The 21,046-nt window shown below is 61.7% G+C and overlaps 1 protein-coding gene across 6 annotated transcripts in view; it reads right to left on the reverse strand.

Moving 5' to 3' along the window:
- The window catches only part of DOK7 (docking protein 7), a 29,770-nt gene extending 15,877 nt beyond the window's left edge, over positions 1 to 13,893 (reverse strand). Inside the window, exons 1-4 of one of the 6 annotated variants that reach the window (XM_036921290.2) lie at positions 13,756 to 13,891; positions 13,641 to 13,686; positions 4,951 to 5,181; positions 3,082 to 3,282 (exon numbers count right to left, since the gene is read on the reverse strand). In XM_036921290.2, the coding sequence (XP_036777185.2) occupies positions 3,082 to 3,282; positions 4,951 to 5,181; positions 13,641 to 13,686; positions 13,756 to 13,809 (532 nt within the window). In that variant the 5' untranslated portion in view covers positions 13,810 to 13,891. Of the gene's footprint in view, positions 1 to 3,081; positions 3,283 to 4,950; positions 5,182 to 13,640 lie in introns of all 6 variants that reach the window. The other 5 variants (XM_036921284.2, XM_036921285.2, XM_057502009.1 and 2 more) reach the window with 5 other exon arrangements.
- Between the last annotated feature and the right edge of the window lie 7,153 nt (positions 13,894 to 21,046).

Consider the following 21,046-nt stretch of genomic DNA (forward strand, 5'->3'; position numbering starts at 1 on the left):
GGGAGAAGGGGTGTCGGTCTAGGGACACCAGGGGCCAGGCCGGGACCTGTCCTGGGGGAGGGGAGGGGGTGCTAATTCCTTACACCCAAGACCTTTCAGGGCCTTCCAATGACCCCCAACCCAGCTCTCCATCCCCAAAATTGAAAGTGCCCAGGGCCACAGACTTACCAGGAGCCAAATCCTGGAAATCTCATGGTCCAGGTGACCTGTCACGGGCTGAACGGTGGCCCCCAAGAGACGGTCACATCTCAGAACCTGTGACTGTGGCCTTATTTGGAAAAAGGGCCTTGCAGACAGAATCAAGAGCAATAGAGACGAGACATCCTGGATTATCACGTGGCCCTGAAACCACTGACTGCTGTCCTGTGGAGGTGGGCGGGGACACAGGGAGAGGCCACGTGAAGAGGCCACAGACCCAGGGGCACCGGGAACACTGGGGGCCAGAGGGGCAGGAAGGCCCCTCTCTTGGAGCCCCCGTGGGGGGCGGCCTCACCACTCTGACTGTGGGCAGGACTGTGAGGAATCGCTTCTGCTGTTCTAAGGCCCCCAGTCTTGGGTGCTGGCTCTGGCGGCCCCGACGCGCTGACTTGTGCCCTCTGTGGACCTAAACCGCCTGCCCTCTTCCCAGGAAGGCCCCGGTCCTGAGCGACTGGGTGGTCTGACCATGCGTGCAGTCGTGCACTGTGTCCCCACCAACTGGTTCTGCATCAAGGCGTCCTCTCTCTGAGGCCGTTTCCCAGGACAGTCTAGGCCCAGCTTTCATCAGCAGAACAGGGGCAGCCTGTCCCTGGAGAATGGGGGCCCTCCTGGGTTGTACCCCAGGCCTGGCTCCGGCCTGCTGGAGGGCAGAGGGATGGCACAGGCCGACCAGCCACCGCATCCCCCACATGGGACTGTCCCACAGCCACTGTCCACGGGTTTGGCCAGTGGCCTCGCGACAGCTTGGAGGGGGGAGACAGTGCCCGTGAGAGCATCTGCACCCTCAGGCCAGTGTCCCACCAAGGGACCGAGAATGACGGCCTCAAGCCCTGCAGTCGAGGCTGGCCGGCCCAGGTGTGCAGATGGAGCTGATCCAGGCCTTGCTCGGAGGCAGCACCAGGACAGCCCTGCGTGGTCCACCCTGGTTTTCTGGCAGGGGTTGACCTCTCTGCCTGCACGGAAGTCACTGCTCTGGCGCCCAGAATTGTTTACACCCGCACCAAGAGTTGGAATGTTAAACTCTGAGGCCTCAAGGACAACACCCAGCAGCCCTATGACATTATGTGGCTGCAAAGACAGCAGGCCCCCAAGGCAGCAGGTCCTCCTGACCGCCCCGCTTACAGGGCACTGGCCAGCAGCCCCCAGGCGGCCTGCAGCCCTGGAAGTGGCCCCAGACGACCCTGAGCACGGGCAGGAGGGCGCGTGTCCAGGAACTCCACAGTCCTGGGGAGGGGCAGCCCCAGGGCCCCAGAGCACCATGGCCCGCGGCCCCTGACCATCCACGCGAGGGAGGGGACAGAGCAGGCAAGGGTCCCAGCCCCCACCCTGGCTCTGGACCCAAGCGCTACGACCTCTAATGGGCTAAAGACCAGGTGGCCCGAGGGCTCATGCAGCAAGGAGGAGCCCCAGTGGCGCCCCGTCCTGCCCCTCCGCGCCAGCCCAGGGCAGGTGTGCCAACAGCTATGCATGCGTGTACCCCAGGCCTGGCTCCGGTCAGGCCCTTCAGACCGTGGCTGCGGCTGCCCTGTGGCTGCAGGAGCCCCTGCTGAAAACTGCCACACCCCACAAGCCCAGGCACCTGCCCCATCGCCACCTTCCGTCTCCCTTCCCGTCTCCAAACCCGGCCTCCCCACGCCCAGGCCCAGATCAGCATAAACTCCGCTGACTCCCCGTGTCCCACTGCTGGAGCAGCACCTTGAACCTCACCGGCTGATTCACCTCCTTGCTAAGCGTCCATGCAGGCTACGGCCTGCCTCCTGAAAGGCAGGGTGCCATGGGCACCCCCGTAGGGCTGGCTTCCTTGTGCCACGCGCTGGGTTTGCCCCGGAGCACAGGCCACGTCGTTCTGTGCCACCCGCCCACCCCGCATAGTACAAGGGCTCATCCGATCAGCTCCCGCACGACCACACCCTCAAGAGCATTCCTCCGGGCGCGAGCAGGTCTCAGAGCCGGTGGACCCTGTCCAACCCTGGCCGTGCTGAGGGCACACGCCCCTCACAAGTTCTTTCATCCTCATCCCCACACAAGACTGTGGGTCAGGGATTATGTCCCTTTATGGGGGTGGGGCCAGCAGACACAGGGTGTCAGGGCTCAGAGCCTCCACCCTCGTCCACAGGAGAGCGGAGATGAGAATGCGCAGCACCCACCCTGCAGCCCAGCACCTGACCACCGGCCTCAGGGCTGCATGCCAGGGGCCCTGGGAAACCAACGCACAGACATGAAGTCTGGGGACAGGAGAAAGGGCTTCACAGCCCCCAGCCTGCAGGTCCATTCAGTGGCCTGCTGTGTGCACGGTCCCGTGCTCAGAGAACAGCAGGCAGGGCACGGGCATCCCCACCCCGCAGCCGCCCCGCTCCATGGGCACGGTCCCTGCAGCCCGCTCCCCAGCCTGGCGGTCAGCGTGCCGGCCTCACTCTGGCCCCCCATTACCACCCCTTGCCATCGCCTCTGCCGTGGGGACACCCTGGGGCTCTGCCCTCTTCCCCGACAGCAGGGTGGCTCTTCCCACCGGGTCCCATCCCAGATGTGGGGGCTGACGCGCCCAGAGCTGCTGTACCCACGGGGAGCCCTGGGCCCACGGATGCGTCTCTCTGCACGTCCCTGATAAACACATTTACTTCTTTCCTCTTTTCCATTAAATCTGAACTTCTACGGTTCTGAGGCCCTGTGACCCAGGCCAAGGGCTGTGAACTGCGACACGACAGCCTCGTGCGGGGGTCCCTCCAGCCAGGAAGAGCGAGGCAGCCGGGCCGTGAGACGGAACCCGGCCACATCCCGAGGCACTACAGAGCATGCACACAGTGGGCCCGCGGGCTCCAAGTGGCGGTGGCCGGGGGAAGCGAGCTGGGGGCTGCCACGGCCCTGCCCACCCAGCATACTTACAGTACCCACACCTGGTCCCGCCTTCAAAGATGAATCCGTTGGGCACGGCCCCGTAGCGCCGGAGGTCAGACAGCCTCCACTGCCCGGTGACTGCCGGAGGGATGTCCTTGGCCACGGCGAGGACACCGTTGCAGAGGTGAAGGGTGGCGGGGCCGCTCTCCAGCTTGGTGCCCGGAGCCACTGCCACGTGGAACCTGTGCACTGAGGGCCAGGCAGAGGCCAGAGGGCATGAGGGGGCCGAGCACGGGAGGGGCAGTGACACCGGCGCCAGCTCCGAGGGCCCCGGACTGCACCCCCGCACCCTTCTGAGCTACCTGTCAGGAGTGGGCGAGGCCTCCGAGGGGCTGCCTGACCGCCCTCTCCAGCCCCGCCAAGGCAGACTGGGCCCCAGGGAGCCCTGCTGAAGCTCCCTGTGCGGCAGTGCGGACGGACGCCCAGCGTCGGATCCCTGTCCACGGAGCGCCTGCTCGCAGGACCCCCGCCCACGGCCGCTGGCATGGCTCCACCTCCCAGGTGGGGAAACTGAGGCCCTCGGAGGCCCGGCCTCCCCCCCAGCTGCCAGAGTTTTGGGTCTGCCTCAGCCCAGCCTGGCACAGAGACACTCTGGAAACAACAGGCCCCTCCACTCCCCGGCACGGAGCAAGACGAACTTGCCCCCGACAGTCGCGCCCACTCCCCCAGTTCAGGCGTATGCCCAGGAAGCACGCAGAGCACAGCCATGAACTCCCCCCTCCCCAGTCGGTCCCGCTGCAGAAGGGGGTGCACAGCTGGAGGAGCCGGACCCGAGGGTGGTCGGCAGCCAGCCCGCCCGGCTCCAGGGGCTGGAGGAGCCACCCCGCCCCAGCCACAGGCTTCTGAGCCAGGGCGAACCGACGGGAGCCCCCAACTAGAGAACCTTCTGGATGGTGTGCTTCTTCCTTTCTGCCCCCGTGCCCTCTGCCTCAGCCAGCCACATGCCTCCTGCACTAAGTGCCTGGTCTGGGGGCTCCGGGCAAGGGAGCGGCTCCTGGGCCGGGCTGGGCAGGGGTGAGGGGGCCGGGGCCCCACTGGGGCCCCACCCTGAGCACCGCATACTCGGCAGCCGAGATCAGCAATATGCCCGTGACTATTCAGGCAAATAAAAGGAGCACAAGTCCGTGGTGCAAGAATGTCCGATAAAGACGCGGCCAGCCGAGCAGAGGGGAAGGAATCACAAGTGGGGGCTCAGAGCTTGTTTTCACTTTAAATTTGAATGTTTTCTTCACCATGGGCTTTTTGTATTGATCTGGAATTTTTTAAAGACTGTGTTAAAATATCATTGATCTTGATGGCTTTGTTTTGGCATCCAAGGAGAGGGCCTCTGGCCCCTCACCTGAGCCCAGGTCCCACCCCACTCACACAGCCCACTGGGTGGCACGGCCACCCTGCAGAGCTGTGAGGTGGGGCCGTGCCCACCCCAGAGCACTAGCCTCCCTCAGCCCCCTTCCCTGGTACCAGCTCAGGGCACAGGCCCCACTGGAGCCCCGTAGGGGGGATGCCATGGGGCAGCAACTCCATACGTGCCCTCCACCCCCACCTGGCTCTGGGCTCAGGTGGCGGGTCAGGGAGCAAAGGGCAGCAGTGACCTTTGGAAGGTCACTCTGTTCGGCTACCCACTTAGATCGACTCTAGATCTACCTAAAGGGTTAAGTCATCAGAAAGGCCCCGGAGCCCCTTGTGTTCCCCAAAGCCTTTGGGCAGCGCCATGCACTCCCAGACCCTAAGCACTGAGCCTGCTACGGGAGGTGCTCCAAAACCACGAGGCCCTGCCCCGCAGCCCGACGGCAAGGCCTCCCGGGCACCTAAGGGTGGGGCTGTCACCTCGGACGCCCACGCCTGGGCATCACTCACCCTCGCCGAGCGCGTAGCGGATCCGGGCGTCCCAGGCACACATGGCCTCGCGGCTGTCGAAGCCCAGCATGACAGCCTGCGACAGGCAGACGATGGCGAGCGTGTGGGCCAGCCCCTCGTAGGGCAGGCCGGGCTCCAGGCCGCAGATGTCCTCCAGGGTCAGGCTGCCGCGCTCCCGCAGGCCCTGGGCCCGCTCCGACCGGTCCTTGTAGGCCAGCATCAGCAAGCAGTCTGCAGGGGGCGCCAAGCGGGACACACCCGAGGGGCGGTCAGGGCAGGTGCGCTGGGGCAGGCCCGAGAGTCCAGGGCTCAGGGCATGGCCCCGAGCAAGCCTAGACGCGTTCTCACCAGCCCCGCGGGGGCCCGCGGGCAGGAGGCGGCAGGGAAGGCGTGCGGGACAACTCCACTCCGACCCCCCAAGGGGCAGGCCCTGAAAGCCCAGGTGCGCGCGAGTCCCAGGTGACCTTGCCTCGGACACCTGTCCTTCCCCCGGAGGGAAGACGAGCCGTGGCGCTGCGCACTCTGCTTCCGCCCGCCCCGCCCTTCAAGCCAGGGTCGGCCCTCCGAGCTGCGCGAGAGGCCACTTCCCCAGGGAGGGCCGCGGGGCAGGCGGCCGTCCGGCCTCGCCCCCACTTGCACGGCGCGAACGCAGCCCCAGGCAGCCTGGACGCTGACGTGGGCGGCTGCGTCCCACACACCCAGAGCACTGGCAAAACCAGAGGGCCGTCCTGGCGGCTTCACGCCCCCTTTGAGGACCTGTCCTCAGCGTCGGAAACGCTTGTACCAGAGAAAAGCAAAGACGCTCCCGTTTTGAGGGAAAAGAACCCAGAACCCACAGAAACCCATCTGCCCGTCTGCGGGTTCCGCGGGTTCTCTCTGAATGGCCCGGAGGGGCTGCAGGGCTTGGACGACTCCCTTTGGAAATCCACGGCCCAGCCAGAAAGAGGTCACGCAGGTGGCATAAAGGGCACATGTCATTATGGAAATGTCCCCAGACATGCCACTGTTGATCTGAGAGGTGAGAACTCTCGGGAGGCAGTAAGCTCGGACAGGTCCGCAGCTCCGGAGGGAGAGGGCGGCCAGCAAGGGCGGGGCTGCTACAGGGGGAGCACGGTGTGGGGAGAGCCCTGGGCCCCACACCTGGGACACCCAGACACACTGACCACCGCCCGCTGCCCTGCTCACCGCACAGGCACCGGCACCCCAGGGTAGCCTTGCCATGTCGCTGCCCGTTCCTTGTCTACTTGCTGCCCCCCTACCCTAAAGGTGAGGTCTTGAAGGCAGGCCCACTTCTGCTCCTGCACAGTGATATCCCATCACCTGGCACCCTGGAGGGTGGGGACGTTCTGCCGAATGAAAGGCCACTGCTTTAGGCGTGGCTTCGCTGACAATAGCGGAGCGAGACAGACACCTCCTGTGCTCTAAGAGTTGTACTCCCAGTAATATAGCCAGGAACGTGGTCCCCAAACCTTTCTGCAAAGAGCCAGGTAGTAACTACTTTTACCTTCGTGGGCCATGCAGTCTCTGTCACAACTACGTAACTGCAAAAGCAGCCATAGGTCACACAGAAGAGAATGGCCATGTTCCCAGAAAACTTCACTATAGAAACTAGCCACAGAGAAGCCACAGGGCATAAATATGCAAAGAAGTAAAAAGCTAACCATTTCAAACAATAAGGCTTCTCTCTCACTTACCAACTTTACATTTCCCTGTATGGCCCCGGAAGATGACTGGTTAGCCAGAGACGGGTAAGATTCCTCAAGGGAGGAACAACCTAAGACAGGCACAGTCGCAGGGGGGCCATCAGGTGAGAAATTGGGGATCAACAGAGGTGAGGCTTAGAACCTCACCCCCCCTGTTCTGAGAGAAATCTTCTGCATACGTGGATGTTTTATTGCCCTTGTCTAGCTTGGATTAACACATAGTCTACAGGCACACACCTGATCATCTACATTTGCTCTCTTACAACACTAAACTATGTTTTCTACCTTTATCTTGTATCTACCTACCACTTCAGCATTTTATTAAAAATAATAATAATAAAGAGAGAAATGTGGTATCCACATATAAATCAAGTATAAAAACCAAATCAGTATTCATATTTGAACTGACTGTTTAGAGTTCATAATGCATGAGCAAAACCGAAAGCTTCTGTGATGACTGCCCTTGTACTGTTCACCATGTAACTTATTCATTATGTAAGAATTTGTTCTCCATGTAAGAACTTGTTTGTTATGCCTCAGAAGATTGGAGACTGACGAAAACTAGGCTTGGGGTGGATTAATGATTGTGCATTGAGCATTGACTCCCCTATACAGAATTTTATTGTTGTTAACAACCATTTGATCAATAAATATGAGAGATGCCCTCACAAAAAAAAAAAAAATACACACTTCCAATTGTAAAATAAATAAGTAACCGGGATGTAATGTATAGCATAAGGAATATAGTCAAAATATTGTAACAACTTGGTATGGTGATAGCTGGTACCTAGAATTATCATGTATATAAATGTTGAATCACTGTGTTGTACACCTGAAACTAATGTAATGTAATACTGTGTGTCAACTACCCTTCAATAAAAAATAATTATCTACAAAAAAAAAAAAAAAAGAAGAAACTAGCCACAGGCCAGATCTGGCTCAGGGCTGTGGTTTACCAACTCCTGGTGTAGAGTCAGGTTTGCTTCAGCAGTTACTGGGTCCCCACAGGTTGGCTTCCCATCGCTGAGCAGGTCTAACCAAAGTGGATGTCTGCCCCCAAGACTGGTTTTGGGGGCCTGTGTGCAAAAGCCCATGTGTCCCTGAGATCCTTTCCCCCAGGCCTGTAAAAGCTCTTTGGGTTCCGGCTGTGTCTGAAATGCAGCTCACATTCTACTCCTTACTGAGATCCAAGAATGACAAGCACCCTCACCCATGTAGTGCTAAATGGAGACCCCTAAAAGATACGTCCACATCCTGATGCCTGGAACGTGCAAACATGACCTTACTTGGACCAACGGCCTTTGCAGAGGCGATCCAGGTGAAGGCTCTTGGGATGGGGGCCTCCAGACTATCCAGGTGGCCCTGAATCTAACAACCTTCTGAGAGACGGGAGGGGGGACACAGACTCAGAAGCCACATGAAGACAGGTCACAGGGCTTGCACCCCCAGGCCCAAGAGCCCCCGGAGCCCCAGGAGCCAGAGGAGGCGGCTCGCACCTTCAGCAAGAGAGCCCAGCCCTGTGGACACCTCGATTTTGGACGTCCAGCCTCCAGGACCGCGAGAGTAAGCATCCACTGTTTTAAGCTCCCAGGGTGGGGTGCCTCATTACAGCAGCCAGGGGGGCCAACACCCCATCCAGCCACTGATTCCATTTTTAAATATGAACCAACAGAGTGAGGGGCACGGCGGTGATGGGCTCCCGCCTCCAGCGTGCTAGAAGCCGAGCCCCCCCGGGTCACCACCACAGCAGCTGCCATCCACCCTGACCCCCAGCGCCCAGGGCCCCAGGCAGCTCGGCTCCGATAGCTCAGCCGGAAAAGGGGTGGTGTGCGGGGGCCGGGTCAGAGGGCAGGTGTGGGGCCCGGTGGGGCCCTGTGACGACAGCCGCTCCACTCTCTCCTCTCCCATTGTCGTTGGCAATAAATTGGTCCTATTTTTAAAACCCATCCTGTGGGAAGTGCTGTCTAAACACAAAGCCGCGGCAGCAACAGGCACTGGGGAAATGGAAATTCCCGGGTCTGGGGCCTGAACCAGGCAGGGTCGGGCTCAGGAGGTATGGCAGCAGCACAGCCCCTGCGGGCAGACACCTCCAGCCCTTCCTGGGCCGCAGTACACCTGCGGACAGGCCAGAGGCACGCCAGGGCCCAGGGCAGCTGGCCAGCTCCAGCGGAGACCCAGGCCAGGAGCCACACCCCTCACAGGAAGCCCGGCAGACGGGCCACCCGGCAAGGTCTCCTAGTCATCGGCTGAGCAAGTAGCTTCCCGACCAGAACAGCAGGCCACCCCACCCAAGAAGCCTCTGTCAAGCTCCTACCCATGCGGGACACAACTGCAAACTAGCCCGGGGCCTCCCTGGCTCCAGGGGCAGAGGCCACAGGGAGGTCTGGAACAGAGCTCCTGGCGGCCAAGGGTGGGGGGGACTGAGGTCGCCATGGTCAGAGGTGGCACAGGTGCCGCCGTGATAAAAGGTGCCAGAGATTACATCAAGGCAGCAAGGAGTGGTGGGAGCACGCAGGCACACCCTCACTCGTGTGTGCTCACCCCCCACATACACACACACAGATGCACACACCCGCTCACGCCTGCACACGCGCTGCACTCCTGAGCAGACACACTCACGCCTGCGCACGCTCCACATCACCTCCACTGCCACTGAGCCCCTCGTGTGCGGGAGTGCCACCATGGCAGACTGGCTGACCCAGTCTCAAGTCCACGTCTGTGACACTCAACTCCGGAGCCTCTGTTGTCCTGCTTTCCATCTGAGAAATGGGCACCACCCACTCTGCAGAACTGAGGCTCTAACAACACCCAGCCTGGCTTTCGAGACTCTAGGCAAATGCCACACCACCAGAGAGCAGACAACAGACAAGCAGGGGACCTCGATCCGGGCCTGGGATGGTCCCACGTCATCACTAAACGCTGGGAAGGAGAGGGGTCAGCCCACCACGGCCCCTCCAGAGACTTCTGCTCTGCAGTGAGTGAGGGCGAATGGTGATGTGGCATTTGGAAACGGCAACACCCAACAGCAACTGGGAATGGAAATGCCTGACGGCACTGGTGCCCGGCACAAAGGTCCTGCTCACTGACAGACCTCCTTCCTGCTGTCCCACGGCCCTCAGCCCAGTGCATCCTGCTCATGAGCAGTCCAGGGCCCCAGGGACCCAGGGGACAGAGCCCAGCTCCTACCGAGCTGACACCCAAGGGGAGAGCCAACCAGAGGTTGACGCCGATAAAGAGAAAACTCTGAGGAAGTGCTGCTCCGGGGGTGGGGACAGGCATCAAAACCAGCAGCTGTCACAGGGCCTGAGTGCCTGGGCCAGAGACTCTCCCAGAGGGGACAGCCCAGTGCATTCTGCTCATGAGCAGTCCAGGGACCCAGGGACCCAGGGGACGGACTCCCAAGTGATGTAAGAAGCCAGCCTAGCAGCCCCATGGGAACAGCATTACACTAGAGGGAACAGCCAGTACAAAGGCCCAGAGACAGGGACCCAGATGCGCGGGCCTGGCACGAGGAGAAGACGAGTGGTCCAAGGTGTGGGCACTGTCTAGTCGGGGCGCCTGGTGAGCCAGGCCAATAGCCTCAGCCCAGTTCACTGGGGTCCCTGAGGGTGGAGGACAGACACAGGCTAACAGCAGAGGCCTCCAGGCTCCCGCAGCTGTTCAGCCAAGAGGTGCTACGGCCTGGGCAGGTCACGGATGAGGGCGTCCAAGGCTCGGGCTGCGGGAGCCGTGGCAGCATCCCGGGGGGCCTTCCCTCTGCCTGACGCAGCACTGACCCACCGGACCCCGGGTGGGTGGGATGGAGGACGGGACGGGAGTGGGCGGGAGGCTGGGTTCGGGTGGAGGGATGCCTGGGGGAGGGCCGCAGGGGCGGGGCTCTGCACTGAACACTGGGGCCTGCAGGGCCCACGGGGCTCCAGGCGGCACGCATGAAGGCAGCTGGACACACGCGTCTGGAGATGTAAAAATAACTGTGGAGTCATGGGCACTCAGAGGCGCTTAGAGCCAGGGGCTGAGCCTCGGGGAGGGCCAGCTGGGGAGCGGCAGTCCACGGCTCCAGCGGGGCGGAGCAGGCAGAGGATGGAGAGCTGGGTGAGGCGATGGAGGTGGGCACCCATGCAGGGGCGGCTCCTGGATTACCCGCAGAGGTCACACTGACCTTGAGGCAGTGCCTCCAGTGGAGCAGCATGGCAGGGGCCCAAGGGACTCTGCCGAGGGTGCCGCAGCCTGGGGGCAGCCCCGGGCACCTGGAAGCACTTCATGGCGGGTGAGCACAGGCAGGCTGCCCAAGGACAGAGGTGTCAGCGTGGGCAGGGGGGGTGCAGACAGGCTCCCGGCCGGCCCCTCCAGCCCCGAGGATCCCCACCTACCCCGACAGGGACCGTCACGAGAGCCAGGCTGGGACACAGCACACCTGTCGGGATCCAAGCCCAGGTGCTCTGACTCCCAGTCCCGACCCAGGCGCTGCAGGAGGCTTTGGGCCTCTCCTTGAGGTCTGCACAGGGACAGGGGGGCCAGCCGCCACCCGCCATGTCCTCCAGGTACCTGCCCAGACGGGGACTGAGATAGCGTGCCCATTCCCAAGGCAGGAGGTGCCACTGGGAAGGGAAGGAAGCCTCCCATCACCACCACCTGGGACCCCTGGCCTCTTGGAAGGCGCCCACCTTAGCAGAGGCACCAGATGCAGCGGTCAGGCCTTGAGGCTCCTGGATGAGTTGGCATGGCCCCAGATGTTGCCAGGAGCCACTGGGCTCCCAGCACCTCACACGGCAAGTTCCAGCCCTTGGCAGGCTGCCTGTGGGGATGATGTCAGTAGGGGGACCCTGCCCTCAGGAACTCAGAGCTGGGCCTGGAGGAAACTGAACAAACACCCCACTGGCAATGGCCTGAGCAGGTGTTGACCTTGCAGCCTGCACAGGGCAGCTATGGGCTGGAGCAGGAAGCAATGTCCCGACCACCCCTCGGCCAGACCCCTCTGGTCTCCTGGTCTCAGGGTCCCTCCTGGTGGCTCTCCTGAGCTGGCTGAAGCCCCCGGGCAGCCTGCACAGCAAGAAGAGAAGCAGGGCCCATCTGAACACGATGTGCTGGGGAACCCACCCCAGGCTGCTCACAATGCCTCCGGAAGCCCCACTGGCTGCACCTCTGTGGGCACGTGCACAGCACCCCCTCCCACCACCCTAACCTGGAGGAAGAGACAGGCCACCCAGGGTCACGAGGGGTGGGCCCAGGCCACCCCTCCGGAGGGGACCAGGCCCAGAAAAGGGACCCAGACATGAATTTTCTGGCCAGGACAGAGGGACACAATCCCCCAGAAGCATTACTGCCTTTTGTAAAGATTTGTCATACCTTTTTTTTTTTTTAAAAAAAAGAGGTTTTCCTGTCTTTACTAACAAGACTTTATTATAAGAATTCCAGGTTCTGGAAAAAATGCTACCAGGCAAAAGCACACAGAATAGAATGTGCTCGCTGCGTCCCACATGCCCACAGCCGCTGGGGCAGCCCTCTGAACCCCTTTGGGGAACTCCCAGGCAGGAGATAGCTTTGAGGATGGGTCCCGGACATGAGGCGGGCGACCCTCGTCCGCAGGTTCCTTCGCCACACCCAGAATCTAGGGCGTCTCAGCTGTGGGGTCCTCAAGGACACGGACCCGCCCCCCCTACCTGAGCCCACCCAAGGGCACGGGACTTCAGGACAAGTGGGGAGGCAGCAGGGCAAAGGCGAAGCTGAGCGGAACCCCTCACAGCCAGGCCTCCCCAACATACAAAAGCGGGCTGGCACATCAGCTAAGGGCCTGGGAGGGGGCAGCCGGTGCTGTGGGGGCCCCCGGCCAGAGGGGAGAGGGCTGGCCAGATGGCAGAGCAAAGCCACCGGCGCGGGGCATGCATGGGGGCCAGTGAGAGCAGGGCAGTGCGGTGGGGGGACCCAGCTCTGCACCTCTGCTCTGCACTCATAAGAGGATAACCACAGCCCCCGTGTGGCGTGAGGGTTAGGGGGCCCGCTAAGACAACCAGCGCCAGCAGGGGTGCTCCACGTCATGGGGACGGGACACGGGATGGCCGGCACAGGGCGAGGCGTGGACGTCGGGCAGAGGGGCCAGAGCACACAGTGCACGGCCCAGGGGGGGCCCTGCCCACAGTGTCCTTCCCTTTCTTCTCTCCGGGTGGGGCACCCATCCCTGGGGCCTCTCTGGGGGCCTGCACGAGCCCCTGCCTCCAGCCACAGCTGGCCAGAGCCTCTTGGATGTCACTGTGGCCCTTGCCCCTCGGCCCCCCCGTCTCGACCCGGCCAGTGTCTCTTCCTTCCCTGCCTCCCAAGGGCCTCTGGGTGTCTCCAGGCCCCTCTCCTCCTCTCCCAGGCCTCCCCGTTGCTCCCCAGGACGAGGGCCCCAGGGCATGGAAGGCTGCCTGGCACATGAACGGGGCGCGGGGCCCGGGACCCGGGAGAGGAGGCGGAGGCCCGGGCTGCGTCCTGCAGCCGCGCGGCGCCGGCGCGAGCGCATTAGGCCCCGAGAAGGCGCCCGGGGAGGGGCAGGGAGGGCGCCCCCGCCTGCGCCCCGGGACGTGGCAGACTCCCCAGGCGTCCAGGCGTCCGGAAGCCCCTCTGGCAGCCCCACACGTGTGGGACGGCGCGGGCTCAGCCCAGCATCGCACACGGACCCCGGGGCCGGGCCGGCCGCAGGGCACCTGTCCCCGCAACAGCTGCGGCGGCGGCTCGCGCCTCCCCGGCGCGGAATCCTCGCTGAGGCCGCAGCCGCCCGACTTGGGGCTCCCCGCGGGCCTCCGGGCTGGGGTGCGGGCGGGGGGGAGGGGGGGCTTCTCTTCTCAGAACAGAAGCAGCGCCGCTCCCACCCGGCCCGGCCTCGGCGCCTCCCGGGGAAGCTGTCGGGGCCGCCGGGCTCAGCTCCGCGGGCAGCGCCCCTGGCGGCTCCGATCCTAGGCCCCGGCCCGGCGCGCAGGCCCCTCCAGCCGCCCGGCCCCGCGCGCTCACCTGCCACCGGCGACGGCTTGCGCAGCACCAGCCACCTACTCTTCCACTGCGGGACGGAGGGAGCGTGAGCGGCCGCCCGCGCCCGGCCCCCCCCGCGCCCGCCGCGCGCCCCGACCTTCTTGCCGTCCCGGAGCTTGACCTGGCCCTCCACCAGCGCCGCCTCGGTCATCTTCGGTCATGGTTCCGCCCGCCCGCCGCCCGCCGCCCGCCGCCCGCCGCGCCTCCCCGCCGCCCGCGGCCGCCCCGGCCCAGGGTCACTTTCAAAATAGCCTCGGGAGGGCCGGGGCGGGGCCGGCGGGGGGCGGGGCGGGGCGGGGCGCCCCTGGGGGCCACCTGAGGCCCGGCGGTCCGCTGCGGGGCGCGGTTGGGGGCTCAGACCCCGCCCCCCCCGCGCCTGGGGCGGGGGCGCTTCTCTAACAAAAGCGCAGGAAACAGCCCTGCAAGAGGGGCGTTCCGTGTCCACGTTGCCCAATTCTGAAGTGTGATTTCCACCGACCTGGCTTCAGCCGCTAGCGCCTGTGCCTCCCACCACCCAGGGCTGCGGCCAGAACGGCCTGACAGCGGACTGTCTGTGGGGGTCCCTGGCCAGGACACGCGTGCGGTGGTGGAGGGGGGCCCACTCGCAGGCCCTGCCAGCATGGGCCCCAGTGCAGGTTGCTGCGGGGTGGTGAGTGGGCCCAGGCACCCCCTGGGCGCCACATGCACAAGGTCTCCATGTCTGGTCTCCTTGGGCTAAAAGCCCTCCCACCTGGTGAGGACGGTGCAGAGGAGCTGAGCTGCTCCACAAAGGCCCCCTGGGAGCCCTCTCCACAGCCCGGGGCTCTGAGCTTCTGGTTCCCCTCCCCCACCCTGTAGACCCAGTCCAGCTGCCCCCAGTTCTTCCAGAGCCCTCGTGATTTGGGGCACCTGGCAGGTCTGACACCTTGGACGTCGACCCCCATCTCTAAGACGGCGTCCATCCCCCACGCCTCAGGAGGACCCGGCGGCATACGGGGTCGCGGCAGAGGGGCAGCACCACAGAAAAGCAGGAAAAGGCACTGGACTTGACTCCAGCTCCTGTTAGGCAGGAAGACAGGTAGAGCGGGGTGGAAAGAAAAGGCCAAGTTGCTCCTGGCTTTTTGAGCTTTAACTGATTAACTCACTAGCTCTGGGTCTTTTTCAGTGGGCTTTCCTGGCCTTATTCTCTTTCCACCCTGCTCCTATAGAAACAATACTTCTCTCTTTAAAGGCACCCTCATTTTTATTAGAGGTAACCATATTAAGAAAATAAGTTTAGCTTTAGAACACTTGGCTTGATTATTTGCGTTAAGTGCAGCAGTCCCACCTTAGAGGCTTGGATTCTGGCGGGAGAGGAGAGAAGGGAGGAACATGGCCTGTGGACATGAACCGCACAGGCAGGATGGCAGATGTTGGCAGGACACGTGAGGATTCACATTCGCAAGGCCCTTCGGACTGGGTCGTGCCTCTCACTGAGGACCGTGCACCGGGGTGAGTCCCATGCACCAGCACTGACCAGCATCGGCTGAGCCCGAGCGCGCCAGTTCAGTCGCCACCATGCTGGTTGCAGAGGGCCAGGTCCACCCCTTCCCCTGCCCCTTCCCCAGTGTCCCTGGGGATCTGAGAGAGTAGGTCCCTGATTGGCCACAAGCTTGATTCTGATGCAGAAGTGATGTCTTGCCAGGACCTGATGCAGAGCAGGGTCAGGCCAGGCCCAGAAAGCAGCTCTGTGTCTCCCGTGTCCCCTGCCCCACCCCCGCGTCACCTGTGCACCCACCAGCCGCCTCTCACAGAGCAGTTGCCCAGCCACAGAGCTGCATTCAAGCTCCCCACACATCTCAGGCCCCCAGGGACTGGCCTCGGACAGCCTGTGTGGAGCTGGGTGGTGGCTGGGGGCTGTGGCCCCGGATACATCCGCTGTTCTGGCGCTTCATTGCCCCTGCAGGGAGGGGCAGGGCCCTGCTGCATTCCTGAGTACTGGCCCTGACCCAGACTTCTGCCACGCCTGGCAGCTGCACCTGCTCCCGCACTGGCCCCGGAAATGCGGCCACAGCGGAACAGACAGCTCCCTGCCCCCTCAGCCAGCCTTCGAAAGGCCTGGCGCCCAGCTTCCAGCCTGGCGCCCACTCCCAGTCCCTGACCTCTCTGCTTCTCAGGTCCTGCTGCCGACTGAATGTGGGTCCCCCAAATTCACGTGTGGAAGCCCAGTCCCCAGTGGGATGGTATCAGGAGGTGGGCCTTTGGCAGGTGATTAGGACACACCCATGACAGGATTACAGGTGGTCCCCAGCTTGCGATGGTTCCACTTACAAGTTCTTGACTTTCCAGTGGTGCAAAAGCAGTGCATGTTCAGTAGCAACCGTACTTTGTACACTTGTTTACCCATCCCAGCAGCCCTCAGTTAGGTGAACCACACACAGGAGCCAGTGGGTGTGGGTGGCAGTGATAACCACCCCATCCAGGCCCAGCCATGAGACACCTCACCACTCTCCATGCTCTGTTCATTCAGCGCATGGTGAGATGGAGGGAACTGCATTCCCCAAATTCTTATGTTGAAGCCCTAACCCCAGTGTGACTGCATTTGGAGACGTCTGCGCACACACAGAGAAAGGCCATGTGAGGACACAGCAGGAAGACGGCCGTCTGCAAGCCTGGAAGAGAAGCCTCACCAAAACCAACCTGCCAGGTCTTGATCTTGGACTGCAGTCCCCAGAACTGTGAGAACACAGATGTCTGTCATCTAAGCCCCCTGGTCTGTGGTGTTCTGTCCAGGCAGCCCAAGCTGACTGGTACAGAAAGTGTGGTGAATTGTTTAAAACATGGCTGCAAATATTCTCCTTCAGTGCCCACGCCCTTTGAGATATGACCACACATCCGGTCCCAGGAAGAGATGGCTCTGTCTTTCTGCCCCCAGAATCTGGACTGCTTCAAGAAATGCAATGCAATGGAAATGCTCACTAGTGCTCATTCTTTGACAGCCCGGCCGCCACCGTGTGAACAAGTCCAGGCTAGCCCACCTCTGACAACAAGCACGAGGCCCAGTCACCCCATGGCCCCAGGCACCAGCCAGGCAGCACCCATGAGCAGCATGGCCTAAGACCCACAGATGCCTCCAGGCGTGTGAAGGAGCCAGCCTGGCCCGGAGGAACCCCCTGCTGGGGCCCAGCCCAGAACTGTGGGCTCAACACACAGCTGTTGGTTTATGTCCCTGAGTTCGGAGGTCCTTGTGCCACCAAAAAAGCATCTGGTGCTGGACTCCAGGCCTCATGGGACATTGGAAGCTCTAGACAGAAGGATCCCAGTCCCATAGGCAGGGCACCAGGACACAGGCAAGCTGACAAGAAGGGCGATGTGACCAAGCAGGAGAGGAGGGAAGAAGCCCGCACCTGCACACACCAGAGGCCACCGAGCCCCCGAAGACAAAAACATCACAGAGTCACCAGAGGAAGAAGTTGTTTATAAAAACACAACTAGATTTAAAGCAGATTCCTCAGCAGCAGCAGCGACGGAGCCAGAACAGAGGGAGGCCTTCCAGGGCTGGCAGAGAACAACCCAACACCTGAGACCAGCAACGGTAGAACATCGGGAACGAACGGCATTCGGTGTGAGACGCAGGCAGATGACCTTGTGGAAGTGTGACTTCTGGGCCTGGCTCAGGAAGAAATGGACTTCTCAGCAAGTCCTCTAACTATTAATACAGAGTCAGTAGTTAAAAATCAATCTACAAAGAAAACACCGGGCCCAGGGAATTTTATAGGGATTTCTACTAACCTTTCAAAGAATAGTTTCATACAATAAAATAGAGAACTTTTATATAAAGGTCCAGCTTTATACAAAGTCATCCAGTGAAAAATACAAGGAGGGGTGATCTTGAGCTCATTCTTCGAGGTCAGTATGGCCTTGATGACAGCCATTCAGAGGATAAGAAGGGAAAATTATAGGCCTGAAACATAAATGTGAAATCCTAAACAAATATAAGTAAATCCCAAAGAGCTTGTAAACGGTAACGCAGCATGTACCGGCCAGGGTTCCAGCAGGCCGACCGGACAGGAGGACAAGTCCTGCACGTGCACTTACAAAGGTGTGGGCTGGGAGGGAACCGCCAGGAGTCAGGCGGCAGCCCCGGGCTAGTCAGAGGGGCGGCACGGATAACCACCTCTAGACCGGAGAGGCGGCCACTGTCCACCTAGGGAGAGGCGGTGACCTCCAGTTAAGGGATCTGGGTGTATTCGCTTGCAAAGCACCATGAACTGGGGGCTCAAACAACAGAAATTGGTTGTCTCACAGTTCTGGAGACCAGAAGCCCAAGAGTCAGTGTTGGCAAGGCTGGTTCCCTCCAAGGCCGAGGGAGGACCTGCCTCAGTCTCCATCCTTGGCTCGTGGGTGGCAGTCATCCCATGGTGGCACTTCATGTTGTCCTCCTTCTGTGTGTCCAAATTTCCCCTCCCACAGGGACACAGTCAAAGCGGGTCAGGACCCACGCCGATGCCCCCACCTCAACTTGATCACTACCATAGAGACCCTCTCTCCAGCGAGGTCACATTCTGAGGTCCTGGGGTCAGGACTCCAGCACAGGGATTTTAGGAGAACACAATTCCACCTGTTAGGCAGAAAGATCTGGAAAGCTGATATCCTGGAGAGGAACTGACCAATTCCTTGTATTAAGTTAATTTTGCAGAATTACCTAGAAGACTCATAGAAGAGACATAGTGTCTCTCACTGGAGATAAGCATTTTTGAGACCACTTTGCAAGTCTATACCCTCTGGCCCTTTGTCACATTCCTGAAAAATCCTTAAAAGACAGAAACCCCAACCTTTGGGCGCACCTCCCCCCCTGAGGACACCCGCACTTTCCCTCTCTTTAGGCGCGTGACTTCAGGTAAAGCCTTCCCGCTGCTCGGCTCGCGTTTAGTCTCTGCTCTGCCAGCAGTAAGCATCTTCGTCACTTCGTTACTTCATTGCGTCTTCCAGACTCGAGCACAGCTCTTCACCCTCGGCCCCACTTCAGCTTCCTTGTGCTCTGCTGCCTGCAGGCAGCTGCCGTTCCCTGCCGCTCTCTCCGATGAATTCCTTCCCTGCCGACGCTTGACTGCTCGAGAACTCTTCCTCGTTCGGAGCCAGAGCCTCCCCCATCCACGATGAGGTTCCACCTGGTGTGCAGACCTCGCCAGACGCAGCCGCCCAGCTACAAGCCTATGGCACTGAGGTGACCCCAAAAGAAGCGGGCCAGGAGGATCGACACCCCGACTGCCCTCCTCCCCACTCCGACCAACAGCTCCGGCTCCCCAGTGGCCTAATAAAAGACCAAGGGGCCCAGGAGCCCAAGGGTGCAGCCCGTAGAGATCAGCTGCCTGGGGCAGAGTGCAAGGTGCAGGAGGCAGGGGGTAACTGAGGGGGCAGGTGGGAGCCCCGGCTTGCAGCCCGACAGTGTAGCTTCCTCCAGGAGTGTGAAGTCTGCCTGACAGCCTGTAAATGAGAGCCAGCCCTCAACAGCCCCACACCCACCACCTGTGGGGGAGGAGGGGCAGGCCAGGCCAGGCCAGGGGCCTGGCGGCACTGAGGCCATTCCGCAGCCAGGAGCCATGAACAGGCTGCAGGGGGTCCACAGCCCTGAGCAGGGGCGCCCCCACCTCTGTATGGCGGCAGCTGCCCTGGGCCATGACCCACACAGCGGGGGCTTCAGCAGCAAGTTTCAGCCAGCCTCCGGGCTCAGTCCCACCGGCAGCCTTCCAGGCAGCGGGGCAAAGGGCCCGGGCAAGCTCACTGGCTGCCCCCCTGGCACCCATCTCTTTCACCTCTGGCTTTGTGTGGGGCAGTGTCCCCTCGTGATCTGTCTGATCCAGTCGCAGCGATTCTGTTCCCTGCCCTCCCAGCCTCCTTTGCAGCTACATGTGGTCCTGTGACCCCTTCAGGCAAATGGGAGCTGTGTGCAGATGTACTGCAAAGGGGTTCTGGGGAGCCTCCTCCTTCCTGATAAAGGGACAGACAGACTGGCAAACCAATGTTGGGAAGGGATGGCTGTGGGGCTTCCTGTCCCCACACCCCCCTTTGTTCCAGCCACCGAGACAGGCCAGCAAAGCCGGTGCCCTCCACACCTACGTGCATGTGTGACATTGGAGATGGTGACAGGGAGAGGCCTCCGGGGGACCCCACGAGCAGCCCGAGCTCTGAAGCATGCGTGAAGTCGGGGAGAGGCACACAGAGAGAACATTCTAGGCCACAATGGGCCTTGGTCAGTTTCATGCACAGACTGGGCAGCGAGGCAGAGGAGGGTCCAGACATAGGGAGAGATTAGGGGAGGCTTCCAGGCCACGGGAACAGGGGACGGGGGCAAGGAGAAAGCCCTGGCCTGTCAGCTGGGAAGGTTGGCAAGACCTGGTCCAGAATGGGAATGACGGAGAGGAGGAGGCCTCAGGGGCCCAGGAGCAGGCGGAGTGGGCGGAGGCTGTGTGGGGAGAGCCCCAACCTTCTGGGCTGCTCTGGTTCAGGCTGGGGCCCCATGCTGAGCCGGACAGTGGGTCTGGGTCTGGACACACTGAATGGAAGCCACCTTCCTGCTCCTTCCAGAGACCAGGGCTCCCAGCTGGGCACTGGTGACCCTGACCTTGACTCTCCACAGCAGGAGAGTGCCCCGTCCCCACACCCAGGCCCTGTTTCGGGGCTGTAGTAGTCATTACATCCTCACCCTGCTGAAACCCCACCAGGGACCCTTGGGGCAGCCCAGTGCCTCACGCAGCCCACAGACCTGGGAGGTCCACCCCTCCATGTGCCCCACAATTCCACCCACCCTGGCCTCCAGCTACACCTCTTTATCTGCCCCCAATGAGCCCCCCTCCTGCTGTCCCAGGACCTTTGCATGTGCTGCCCCCTCCTCCGGGATTCTAGGCCCTGAGGCTCCTCATCCCGTGTCCTGCCTGCGGGTGGCAGGGGATGGCTCCAGAAAGTTCAATACCAGGAGCAACCCACTGCCCTTGACTCACTCTGGCACTTGGGGCCCCCTGCTTTCTCTCAGAGGAAACCTGTGTCTTCCTCTCCTAGGGAATGCAGCTGAGGGGGCGCCTTCTGAAGCTCTGGACGCTCAGAGGGTGTCCCCTAGTAACCCATCCTAAGCTTAATATTCATGCACAACTTGGCTCAGACCCTGCCCTAGCCTTGCGCCCAGGACCTGCTTCCCATGCCCTGCCCTGGGACAAGCTGGGTGCCTGGACCTGAGCCCCACCCACCTGGGGGGCCTGAAGGGGGCCCGGAGAGGCGGGCAGGGGACAGCTCAGGCCCTGGGGAGTCAGGACTGGACCTCCTGCCTGGCTGCCTGGGTCCTGGGCCTGAACCCTCCCACGGGGTCACAGGATCCCTTCTCCACTGAGAGAGGAGCCAGAGCTAGGGTGCTGACGCCAGGTCTCCAGCCCAGA

The sequence above is a fragment of the Manis pentadactyla genome, chromosome 5, assembly GCF_030020395.1.
Source record: "Manis pentadactyla isolate mManPen7 chromosome 5, mManPen7.hap1, whole genome shotgun sequence".
In the NCBI taxonomy this organism is placed as follows: domain Eukaryota; kingdom Metazoa; phylum Chordata; class Mammalia; order Pholidota; family Manidae; genus Manis; species Manis pentadactyla.